The 13,725-nt window shown below is 44.7% G+C and overlaps 1 protein-coding gene across 2 annotated transcripts in view; it reads right to left on the bottom strand.

Annotated features, from left to right (window-relative positions):
* The window catches only part of BICC1 (BicC family RNA binding protein 1), a 108,728-nt gene that overhangs the window by 76,861 nt on the left and 18,142 nt on the right, over positions 1–13,725 (bottom strand). For both annotated transcript variants that reach the window (XM_061565314.1, XM_061565315.1), the window contains exon 2: positions 4,749–4,795. In XM_061565314.1, coding sequence (XP_061421298.1) covers positions 4,749–4,795 — 47 coding nt within the window. The remainder of the gene's footprint in view (positions 1–4,748; positions 4,796–13,725) is intronic.

The following is a 13,725-nucleotide window of genomic DNA, read 5'->3' as shown; positions in this document are numbered from 1 at the left end:
GTATAAGGAACGAAACAGTGAGACTTCTCCACAAATCTGGCTGTTGCCTGATGAAGCTAGTTGTAATTGTATGCTTTGGGTCTTTCGGTAAAGTCACGTAGATACGTTCAAAGAAAATAACAAAATAACAAAACACTACGACGTTTCGATCGCAACACAAGCAGTCATCATCAGGAAGAGGGGGTTAGTTTCTAAAGACAACATCTTATAAAGGTTTGAAATGGGCATAGCCCAAATGTCAGCAGCCAATGCCAATGCAGTGGTGGGCCGCGACCGCGGCGGTGGTGGGCTTTCCACCAATCACAGGGCTGCAGGCAAAAAAATAGCATGTCAATGCAAGATCGCCGAGCATCCTTCACGGCGAGTGCGCCAAGGTGGCTATGTTAATGTGAGAAATGAGCATGTTAATGTGAGAGATTAGTATGTTAATGTGAGAGATTAGCATGTTAATGGGAGGTCGTGAAGCAGCAGCCTCGAGGGTGGCTGGCGAGGTAGCTGTGGTAGTGAGAAATTTAATCTGTTAATGTAAAAAATCAGAGAGTCGATAATAACAACTAACATCGGAAGGTGGTAAGGCTGGTAACATCACAGCCAGTTATGACTTAAACTGGTTAAAAACGTCCTTCCAATGATTGCTCAGTTTGTACCCATCTTCTCGGTTGAAATTGTGTTTGTGTCTATAAATACGGATGGCTTCATGAACAAATCTTTGTTGATAGCCAGTGGGTTTGCAAAGTACCTTCGTCTTAGAGAAACCATTTTCGTATGAGCCCACCGCATTAAAACAATGATCAGCCCCCTTTTCCTGATTGACTACCGCTTGTGTTGCGATCGAAACGTCGTAGTTTTTTGTTATTTTCCTTGAACCTACCAACGTGACTTTACCGAAAAACCCAAAGAATATGAATTCCTGCAGTCACGAAAGCTTTAAGTCAAGATTTAGTTGTAATTACTGGCGAAACGTCGTACTCAGATTGTAAATGTTGTGGCTTGGCTCTCCAACACACCGGTGTGCTGTACTAGTGATGAATTGGCCACATTCTGTTTACGTGACAACCCTTACTAGTTGGCTGTGTCGGGTGATGGCGGGTTTTAACGACACATTTATATATTTACGCGATCTAACCCAAAAAACATCTCTTATGGATGATATTGGTCACGAAAGCCTATGTGTTAAACTGCATTACGTATGATCGGACACATCACTAGAAGGGATTGATAGATGATGATCAGGAATAATGGCATCCAAGGCAGCCAACAAGCGGGATGCATCCGACAAGACGTCCGCTAATCCGAGGAGACGGATTGATGAAATCTTCATTATGTGCGGGTGCTCAGTGGATTATTACATCGCCTGATTGTTAGAGGTGGCAGCGGCATGGGCAGGCCTTTATCCATTAGTGGAATGACCATGGTTGATCAATATTGACAATGATGGTATGATCACAGTGCATTAACCTTAGGTAGTAAACGAGTTATAATCATGGCAGGCCGCCACACTTTGTGTAGCGAGAGGATAGAACGTGTTCACTCCGTGCCGTGCAAAAAATACGCAGCTGCTGCGGAGACCTGAAGCATCCCTTTGTTATGTGGGGCACGCAGAGTGGGATTTTTTTGCTGTGTGTATGTTGGCACAGGGAGAGCCACTGCTATCACAGGAATGTTTAAAAGTGTACCTAACCTTGGGGCAGCAATTTTCAATATCTTCTCAAACAGCCACGTCAACGTGGGCCACGGCGAACTTCACCACTGCCGGCGGTGTCGGGGCACTTTCCGGTGTTTGCATTTGCCAGCAGTCATGGCATTTTGAGCCATTGCATTTTCCCAAGTGAAAAACGGTTCCCTGAACTTTTTTAATTACGTCGCTTCACTTGTTGACCTGCCATCATTGTCAACATCAGCCATGGGCAATCCGATGCAGGATTACGGTCTCCCCAAGTCGTAGCCATCTCTTACGGTCCTGCGTTGCTAGAATCTACCTGGCAACCCACGCACGGGCCAATTTCATCGCTCCAACTGCTCGGTGGACGTCCTCTCGGATGCGTCGCATCGTTAACGTCGAAGGAGGTGCACGATCGCGAGGTCATAACAGATGGCAATGGCATGGGAGAGGCGTTCATCCAGCAGTGGATATATTATAGATAAAGCTGATGATAAGTGGGGTTTTTGTTGTTGATGTTAATACATTTGAAGAGGAGTCGGAGACTGGTTTACGCACTGGTTTATTCTTCAACCCACAGCCACACTCGTTCCAAAACCAACCCCGAACACGCGTCTCACAGCCCCTTTTAAACCCTCCATCTCCGCCCTCGTTCCCAATACACATCCTCGTCTAGTGTATTCCTGTGCGTGTGATTGGTGCGTGTTATACTGAGTACGGAGATTTCATGTTTGCGTGGTGTGTGAGGGTGGCTCGCAGATCCCTTACATATTGACAGTTAATGCAAACCCTTTACCTCTAAGCAACGGATAAAAATTACGTTTCGTATTTACTTTACCTGTTATTGTGTAAGATCACAATGAGCATCAACAACGTAAAACTTAACATTACTTTATATTTGGGGTGAAACAAGGGATTGATGTATTCATATAATGATATCGCGTGCGTGAGATTCCACTTGTTTTCAGAATGAGTATTTGTTGTATCTAATGGGTTCACGTCAGAGTGCCAGCCACTTGAGGCGCTACCATTCGCCGCAATCTATCTTCTATCCATATATATAAAAGTAAAAATTTGTCTGTGGGTTTGTGGCGGGGTTTGTGGGTTTGTTTGTGTGTTCGCGCGCTTGCGAAGGATTTGGCTCTCCAACGGTGATGTTTACGTAAAATAAAAATAGCCAGGTACCACGCCGTAAGCCCCGCCGTGAGCAAGCGCTTTTTATTTTTCACATCCCTCAACTTTAAATTAGTTTAATTATCGATTTAGTGCGATTTGTTGTGCGCTCCATTTTTATTTATTTAGTTATGACACGTGCGCGACCATACCAACTCACGCGCCTTTGGTGGGGGGGACGGCCCTTGCCAAGTCGCACGCTTTTGGTGGGAGTGATGGGGGCATTTTCTTTCACGTTAAAAATGCTATAAAAAATACACTAAACGCTCAGGTTAATTCTTCATTGTGTCATGTTCCCCCCACCCCGGTGCGTGCAGTTACTACTATACAATCGGTAGATGCTACCACTATAGGCCGTAGATATTACTGCCGAGCTGCCGGGGAGATCGTGGCTGGGGGGAGGCGGTTAGGGGTAGCAGCCCAGTCCCAGCCTGCCAAGGTACCACCTCGGCTGGCTGGATAATCTAGGTGAGGCCTGAGGCTCTGCACGGGACTAGGCCTCACCACGCCACTCTGTCAAGTGAGTACTTTGTGCTGTTGGGTCGATAAATACTGCTATTGAGTCAGCATGTACTACTGTAGTGATAGCAGGTACCACCACAGTCGGTATGCACTGCTGTAATCATAGCAGGTACCACCACAGTTAGTACGCACTGCTGTTAGATTTTTAAGAGTAGTTTTGAAATATTTTTTTGGCCTGGGCAATGCCGGGTATATAAGCTAGTTTTAAATAAGGCATCTATTCTGTTAGTGCAATCTCAGCCCTGAATCGTGACAATTCATAGCAGCAGGGTGGGGGGAATCTTTCCACTCCTACTTATTATGAACAAATCCACAACGAATATGAATCACAGTGGCTGGACAGCAGAGTCTTTGAGGCTGGTATATTAAAACAGCTGGGTGGCTCAGCTGTAATCACTCCTGACACTCAGCCGGATTGCACGGTTAGCAGAGCGTTTTTTACTAAAGTGTGACGACAGCTGTAAAATTTATAGTAGCTGCACTTAATTTGCTTATTAGAACGAGAAACTGTGTCGCACTGCCAATATCTCAATTACACACATTTACGTTCGCCCATAACTAAATTGTGAGAAAGCAACATCACAATTGTTCCTGTGTAGCTACAATAATCCTAGTCTTTCATACAAAAGAAAAATTAATCTCTTAATGCTCTTACATGATTAAATAAAATGTATTTATTGGAATACACATTATATTCGCATACATATGTATATGCCTGTAAAAAAATACCTTCAAAATTAGCACGTGTATACATGTGAGACACATATACATGAAACAATCCATACCTACTATTACACATTTTAGCCGGGCGGTGGTGACGCATGCCTGTAATCCAGCACTCTGGCGGCGAGGATTGGTGGATCACACAAAGGTTGGGAAACTGCCTTCCTATGGGCATCGAGGTCCCATACCCTGGCTTACCAGGAGACAGTGGTACAGCAAATGTGGATCCCACCTGTTTGGCACGTGTGGGATTTCTCCGGGTGCTCCGGTTTCCTCCCACACTCATGAATTGGGTGATACCACCTTAATATATAGAAGATTGCAGAGCTCGGGAGGGAATTTGGTGCCAGGTCACCGCATCACGCGCTTTCAGATGCGCTTCTGCGGCCGTCTGGAGCGCTCTTCCTTCTGATATTAGGAAGCCACTGGAGCTATGCACTTTTGAATATAGATTGAAAACTGTATTTTAAAGCAGTGCATTACAATTTGAAATTATTAAGATTTTTAAGCAATTCCAAGTTATTTATCACAATGAGGATTATGAGAGAGCAGGAGAGGCTGCCAGAAACTTAAAAGTAATCCATAGACAATGTCTGACCTCACTCTGCCATTTAGAGCAAGATTGACTCTTTTATTATACTACATATTACATTAAATGTCCATAATGTACCTTTTGGAAGAATTCCTCTCCGCTTTCTCCTTTCCCTTCCACAGCAGCTGAAGAGACAAATTTTGGGGGCAGGGGTGGGGGTTGGTGGGGGGGTAGACGCAAAGACAAATGAGTGACCGCATTTTCAGAAAATTATAGCACGGAGAGTGTGCGCTCCCCTGCACGACACAACAACCGCGCGACGCTCACTCCAAGACTTCGCATTTGGTTCTTCAATTCCGCGCGGCGCTGCACCTATGTTTAACGTTTTAACACTTCCGCCAAAAGAGCCATGATCCTTAAAAATAAACAGGCTTCTTCGTGAACGCTAATATCCTGGGCTCTCACTGTCGGCACTTGAAATCCATTAGATCAAGTTGTGAGCAGCAGCAGTAGGAGGAAGAGGGAAAAAACCCTTTTAATGCGCACAGTGCACATGTATTTGACGCAGATATTTAAGCTGCTAAAAAGGCGCTGTTTTGGTTTACGAAAAAAAGCAAGGTCATGGGAGGCCCACTGCGGCACATGCGGTGAGCTGATGCGCCCCTTTCTTGAGCCGGACGGTGTGGTCTGAATGTTCATTGAGGGCCACTGGGAATGAGATTATGAGACTTCTTATGCACTATCCTTGTGCTTTTAACAGAAGGTAAAAAAAAATATTGTTTAAAAATAATCCAGGGCAGCCCATTTTCCCAAATTGAAAAGAGGGCTTATGGAGGTGCTGTGTAGACGAGGATGTTGAGTCACTTCGTACATTTTCACTCGCATCGCACAAATGACGACTCTGCTTTGGTGCTGTTTGATCAGCTAGGTGCAAGGTGTCATCGTCGTCATCGTGAACTATCCACTGCCGGATGAAGGCTTCTCCCAGCCGTTGCCACCTCTCAATCTTACGATGCAAACTTTCATATGGCTACTGCACGCCAGCTGATTAAATCGCCTCGTCTGTCCACGGTGGACATCCTCTCAGGCATGTTGCTGCCTTTGTTTGTCACTCCATCATTAGCCTTGACCACTTGCCGTCATCCCTTCTAGCAGCACGTCATGTTGAATGTTTTAACAGCCAACATGATGTCTCGAACTCGAGTTTTGTTCTCGAAACGATGTGTTCCTATCTTCCGGTGAAATTCCAAGCATGCACCTCTTCATGTTTCTGCATGCATTTATCAACGCTTTGCTCCATTTCCTTAAACAATGTTCACGTTTTTGATACGTTCATATGACACGGCAACATACCGATGCACTTACAGACAAACGTTTTTAATCAGTGCGCAAGCTTTATCGTTATTATTTTAAAAAAAAACTCTGAACAAAGTTATTGTTTTGCCTTTTCCAATGCTGGGAACAATGAAACAGGACTTCATGGTCCACGTACCCCGTCCCTGCATTCCAGCCCGAGCAGATATCTTTCAGGTTAAGATCGACTTTGGCACAGGCGCATGCGTTCCAGCGAGCCGCGGCGTTGATTTCCACGTACGGAACGCGCTCTGCAGCGCACCTTTCATTAACCCCCAGCCGAAGGAATTCGATAATGTGTTTTACAAGCTGGAAGGCATCTGCTTTAATGACAAACATGGATTTTTTTTTAAGAACTTGACTCAATTACACATTGTTGAGACTTTCAAGTAACTTCATCCGGGCATGGGCGGCGAGTGAGGTGCGTTACTCGGCACACAAGGGCTTGAAATATATTGCTTGATGCTTTTGGCTGTGAAATTTGAGAACACTGTTCACACACTATTAGGCCCTATTAGAGTGGTGTCAAGCCTCCAAATAAATGTGGCTCACCCACGGAGTTGGCCTTGTTATTTCTCCCACACCTCCTCATTTAACACACGCTGGGACAAACGATCCACTAAATCACTCATTAATTGACTCCACAGCGGTTGAGGTGGGGAGGGGTGGGGAAACACAGGGTGTGGTACAACATTAACCCCTTAACCCCTCTGTCACTGCACATCTGTGTCATCCAGCTTCTACACAAGCTCAGTCTTGAAACACTGCGTGGAATTAAACTGTGTTCTGAGATTTTAAAATTATTTGAAATTGGACGGGGTTTAGAGCCCCCCAATGGGCCAGCATAACCACAGGGTACAAACAGGCAAAACTTAAAAGTGTTACAGTAAAATTAACAGGAGTGTCGTCTTCCACAGATGGTCAAAGTGAACCTGGACTCGCGGCTACAAGCCACGGCCAGACACAGCATTGCCTTTCACCGACCAGAAAAGTTAGCAATGAATAACCCTATAACCTCCAGCTGTGTCTGAAAAATCATGATGGGTTAATAATCAACGCGAGCATCATCACTGTGGCATTAATCGGTATGGATGTGTAATAAATGAAAGCAATAAATCAACCTCCATTTCGCATTTCACATAAAGATAAAACGTATTTTTTTTCAGGCTGTTGGCCTTCAGATTCTGATGATGAGACAGAGAAGGTCTAAACTGGTCTGAAAGGCTTCAATGTTGACCAGCTGATGTTAACCAACTGATGTTCGTCGACATAATTCTAAAAAACCAATAGGCATATCAACCAAAAATATATATTTCATTTTCATGTGGAGATACGGTACAAATGCGGTTCATTTAAAATGCTTCCTCGACAAACCCCTTAAATATATAAGAGAAACCGCCACTGTTCCTAACTTTGATTTTCCTTCCTTTCCCGCACAAAAACTCCTGAGTAAATCATAATTTAACTGGCCACAGGAGGTTGAACATCTATTTCATGAATGGAAAATAAAATATATTTTTCCACAAATAGAAAATTTTAATTGTCACGGCGGAACGCCACACCAAGCAATCAAACACATCGTGAACTCCTGCCCTGTATAAGAATTTCCAGGATATGCGAGCGGCCTACTGGATTTAAAATATGGATGTAAAATCATCACTTCTACTCAATGTCCATACAAACGAGCAGAAGAACCACACTAATTTCCACTGCTCACTACATTGCCAAGTCACCCCGGTCTGTCTGAGCCGAGTATTTGGCCGACTCAGAGCTCTGTATGTTTTAGCACACACTGAAGTGCAACCCGGGTGCCTGAGATGATGGATGAGAAGATGAGATGAGAAGCGCACCAGGCGTTTCAGCCCCGTGAAGTTTAACAAGTGAAAGGCCCAAGTGGCCCACTCAGCAGGGTTCTTGCCAAGTTAATATGCAACCTTGACATGCTTCACTGAGTGGTGAGCCGGTGTTAATATTCAACCTTGATATTGATTGGCGAATTCTTAGCCTCTTGATCCGTATGCCTTCTCAGGCCAGTGCTATGTTGCCCGTTGGCAGGTACCCGCGTGGGCTCTCGGTTGGTTCCTGCTGCATAATGAACACAGCCTCATTGCCCCAGCACGCACGATGCTTCCCATGCACGTGTGTGCATTTGCGGTGGTGCAGCTATCGAGTTTGCAGGCCGTGCAACTGCACCGGGGCCGACTGGCCGGGTTATGTATAAAATGGAATTGGACAGGTGGCTCCATTTCATTCCTTACACCACTGCCCATTGCAGCAATTCTACACCAATGTGCATGAACACTCGAGGTATAACTATTCACCCCCACCGACAATTCGATGACGTGTCAATCCACAATCCACGATTGACACGTTTGACCATGCTTCACCACGGTGGTCATTGTGAGTTGGTGACAAGTTGAGCCTAGGAACGTTTTAGATATGACTCCCCACTGATGTATAGCCATAGCTGGGAATCAAACTCAGCCTGGGTGGGTTTCAAGCGCTATGGACTAACCATCACACCACCACTCCACCCTGGACAAAGTTACCACGCATTAAAATAGTTTTGTTTTAATCCACGAACTATAACTCGATGAGCGAGTTGTACTTAATTTACCTGGATATGATCTCTTTTTTTTATTGTCACAAGTGCAAGAGCCCAGGATCTGACACTGCGCACGTGCTCAAACCACACACACCGCATGCCCCATGGCCACAACTTGCAGACACCACACGGCACTGCGGGTTTGGCGCTCGGGCGGTCTCTGAAGAGATCTAAGAGTCCCAGTCGTTGCATAATTTAACTCTTTATAACCCAGCACCCAAATCCGATACATTTTTGAAATACCGAGCAAGTTTATAAATGATTTAAGCAATAATGATTAAACCGATATTTCTAAAATGACATCACTCTTGCTGGCATTTTTTTCAAACAAAAGGGTAACTTTAAGGCCCCGTGTCACAAGTCCTGTCCTCCAACAGGTCTTAAAAAGTTAAGTTTTCTTGGAAATTAAATGCATAATCAAAGAACGTGGGAGTATTAGTGTATTAATGTGACCTCACTCTGGTGAAGTGTTAATTAAGCGTTTACTTAATGCCTGGGGTTGTATGTTGATAAATAATATAAGGGGTGGGAAACCGCATTTAAATCTAACCAATAATCTGTTAAATCCACATCCACTTTGAGAACTAAGCTTCTTGCTAATGAGCCCTCTCAGGTGGCAAGCAGATGGGAGAAAAAATACTCACACGCAAGCTGCCATGCACATAGACACATATGCACATACATATACAGACAAAAGTCCCGCATACAATCTTTAACAGACTTCTGGGGCAAGTGCTGTTAGCGAGCACCTAATAATGCGGGTCAAGTCGGGGTTGGTGCATCACGCCTAGCCGTGTGGGTCTCCCCACTGTTGATGTGTACACACCACATGAGGTACTCATTTAAGGCTGAGTCGACCTAGGGGAGGCCCAGCAGGACCAAGTCAGATATTCTTCACCAATGTTGGCTGTGAGTGGAAATCCAACTCAGGTTGCCGAATTTTCAGCGTAGTGCACTAAGTACTACACGACCGAACACATACACACATACATAGACTTACAAAAAAAGACACACACATGCGCCTGAATATACCGAGCTAAAGCACAAACACGCATGGACCTCAGCGAATCTAGGTACAATTGCGAACACACACAATCGCATGCATACACAGATGAACAATAAACATACACACGGGCACCTGAATACATTTGGCTACAAGCACAAACAAACGCACAGACAAACGCACAGACGAACACAGCCAAAGTCAAAGATAAAGGCATATTGCCCATATAGCCTTTCACTGTTAGTGAGAAACTATTAAAGCTCACATGGAACAGAAGAAGGTGGTGTGGCCAGCATCACGCCTGACCACATTTGTCTCCCCCAGTGCTGTTTACACATTGTAACAAACACACACATATATAGTTCAGCTGACCTTTGGGAGGTTCATGTCAAGTTCAGTTACCGCTTGCCAACTCATATTGTCCACGCTGGGAATTGAACCCAGGTTGCTGGGTGTATAGCGGACTGTGCGAACGAACCCACTACACTGCCATTCTTCACACACACACAAAGACAAAGATATCTCTTTTGCCTTGTAAATAGGCTGTTCGGGCAAGTTCTGTTAGTGAGAATCTATTAACGCTAATACTTGAGGCGTTGGCATAACCAACACCAAGCCCTCCCGCTTTTTCCTCCCGAGTGCTCATGTTTACACACTGTAGCAGGCACTCATTTAAGGCTGAGCCGACCTAAGGGTAGAGATAGCAACGATTGTCAGCATTGAGCAAGTGACCCAACGTAAAACGCGGGCACACTGTGTGGCGTTCGCTGCCACGGCTTTTCACCGAGAGCGGAGGGCTTGTTCAGTTATTAGTGGCGTGCTCAATCATTTTTCTTTACAAAGGGATTTCCTCCGTGATACAAGGCAGGTGTTCTCTCTCTTTGGTCCTTTTTACATTTTCTATTCTAATCAGATCCTCACCCCCTCCCCCAGGCACGTAAAACATTAATAATGAGTTCTCTGTGTAAACTCGCCCTAGATTTATCACAGTGGCAGGCAGTTCAAATATTTAAACAGAAATGTGCAGAAATACCTTGGAATTATTATTAGTCTTGCGCTCTCAGGGCGGCAAGGTCAGGGCAGACCTCTGCTATATTGTAACTGGAAGAAACAGCTGACGTTATTCCAAACCAAAAATGTGTTTTTTACATCCGTGGGTTTCGGAAGATCTTTAGAAGCATGGCACGTGTAGTGCAGAAGAGCCATTATCATCATCAGCAGCAGCAGCAGCAACTGCTGGAGGAATGCTTCCCCAAAGCCATTTACATCTCTGCATCTGAGCTCCTGCATGCTAGCAAAGTTCATCTCCTCCATCACCGCGATAGATGTCCTCTTAGTTGTGTTCTTTTCTTTGGCTGCCATTCCTTTGTTAGTATCCACCACCACGCAACAGCCCTGCTAATATGTCTGTAAGCTGAACTTCTTTCGCACCGTACGTAGCCAACCGTGCGAATCGGAGGTGCAGGAGGACAACAAACTAGATACAAAAAGTAGTAATTTAAATGAGTTTTCTATATCTAGATAGAAAAGTTCACAGCTCCGGTGGCTTCGTAATATTGTTCAATGGCTAGCCAAAAGCCGCTGCGAGGATGACCGGAGTTCGCGTGATGATTTATGCTCCTTGACGATATCAGCAAGGTATTGTGGCTTATTTGTGGAAAGCACTTTGTGTGTAATGAGTGCGACGTTATAATGTATTCGTATTGTCCTGCTCTAGAAATAGTGATGCTGTAATTATTAAGGAAGTTATTTTTTAAGGGAGTCTTCATATTGCTATGAGTACTGGGTGATTCTGCAGTGATTCCACAGCAAAACAGTATCTTGCTGAAATCACAATTGTTCTGCGAGTCATTCCCAAGGTAAACTTTTCCATTCATTGAATGATATTCTATTAGAGATTCTGGCGTGGAAATATTCATCCAGCTAGAATCATATTGGTTTGAATGGAGAAGCCGTAATCGGCATTTTTCAGAGCTTGCAAATTTTCCCAAAATACTCCCCATTCATTTCAATGGTGATTCCTGGGCCTGCATTCAAACGAGTGTGGATTCTTAAGAACATATACAGTTGCCAAAAGCAGTATTTTTTTTTGGGGGGGGGGATTATATTCCCAATAAAAAACACATTAAAAATCTGATTGCTATGCTGGACAGCACAACACGGGTGTAAGCACGTTTACCTAAAGTGTGTGCACACGCGTTTGCGTGTTTCCAATTGCACATTTGTTTGCATGCCACAACTGTGGAGTGGCTCACTTATTGGACAGGCTTGCCGGCTTGTTTTATTTTGAGATTGGTCTGTGCATTGCTCACTAATGTTTCCACATTTTTATTGTGTTTTTTGTTGGAAAGGCATGCATATCAGATGCCTTTCGCTTTCCCTGCCAGTGCTTGACACTGTCATCTCATTCAACCAAACGCTGTTTTAAACCTAACATTTTACGCCCTGGCAACCATTGTCTCATCCACATCACACTTAGCAGATGCCTATCCACAGTTTCCCAAATTCAATTACAATTTTGTGCCGAAACGCCAGTAAAATGCAGATAGGAGTGCCAAGGTCTTTGCACCATGTTTCGATTGCCTGATTAACAGTAAACTTGCGCCATGCTGGCCTTCATAGGTGCACACTAACAGCACTTGCCTCAACAGCCTGTATCGATATTCGGGGGATCGTTGTGTGCGTGTGGTTTATTAGTGAGTGCCGATCAAGACCAGAATGACACAAGAGGACATAGTGTGGCCAGCACCACACTTTTTTTATCCCCAATACTGACGTTTACCAAACCAGGTACTCATTTAAGTCTAAGTGGACCGAGGGGAGATGCACAACTTGTGCTATTACTCCCCACCTGATGTTAACCATCGTTGAGAATCAAACTCAGGGTCGCCGGGTTCGTTGTGCAGTGCCCTTGCCAATGTGCTGTCGCAACATATTAGATGCTCGCGAACAGCACTTGCTCTTTGATTAGATGCGTATGTTTATGCACATGGTTGTGTTTAGTAAGTCGCTAGACGCATGCGCTGGCTGATAAGCCGATTTACCGCACGGCGGAGTGCAAGCACAGGGTGATTGCCTCCTTTTATTGTCCCCTCTTCCGCTTTTATGGAGCAATCACGCACGGAACACAGCTAGAGGTGATCAGATACATGGCAAGTGGCCTCATTCCATTTCCCGAATTAAAAAGAATAATCCGAGATCCGTTTTTTCACAATAATCTCACCACTCGATTGGCTTCACTTGTATTAGAAGCGGGGGAGCGGAGATGCAGTGGGTTGTGACACCACACGATGAACCCCTCCGAGCCAAGCTGGAATCCTGGCAACAACTAACATCAGTGGTGAATATCTGACCCGGTACTGGCCAGCATGGTTAAGTATGGTCAACCTCCATGAGCAACAAGCTGTGTAGAAACCTTCACCCAGAAGTGGACTACCGGTTCCTGCTGCTGCTGCTCTCAGCTTGTCACGTCCCACTGCTGGGCAATGGCTTGCACCTTTCCTTCTTACATTTCTCCCTTTGGGTCTCCTTGGTAGAAAAACTAAAATAACCATGAACGATGGAAACCATGAAAAGTCAGTCTGACCATGCGCTGTAAATTTAAATTTAATCATCATTAGAAATATTTAGCTTTTTGTGTTTAGTTTGTTGTCCTTCCTCCGCGACTCTGGTTAGCACGGTTGGCTACGTACGGTGCGAAAAAAGTTCAACAAACACGCAGTAATACCCCGATATACGTCTCCCCCTTTTACGTCGTTTGGCAAATATGTCATTAACTTTAATAACACCACTACCTTGCGTCGCGTCACTTCAACCCACACTTAAGTCGCTGGCAGCATGATCCGTCCTTTCTCGTATCCGCCTCCACCTCCACCTACCCTGCACACGAACTACTTTGCGTCGAGCATAAAGAAATGTACTGTACTCTACAATATATTATTTACGTGCAGTATTTTGGCGGTTTGTTTTATAGTGTACCGTATCTTATTGTACACTATATAATTTGTGTTGAAGTTTACTTCTGTACAATAGTGGTGAGTACAGTATTTTTAGAAATTTAAAGTAACGTTGTGGGTACGTTTCGGATGAAGATGCGCGCATTAGCACACAACGTCACCGTACCCTTCGTTGTCTTTGTTTAGCTCTCATGGAAA

This window comes from Lethenteron reissneri, chromosome 34 (assembly GCF_015708825.2).
Source record: "Lethenteron reissneri isolate LAM-NWPU_2019-01 chromosome 34, ASM1570882v1, whole genome shotgun sequence".
Classification (NCBI taxonomy): domain Eukaryota; kingdom Metazoa; phylum Chordata; class Hyperoartia; order Petromyzontiformes; family Petromyzontidae; genus Lethenteron; species Lethenteron reissneri.
This window is presented reverse-complemented; position numbering and strand designations above follow the sequence as displayed.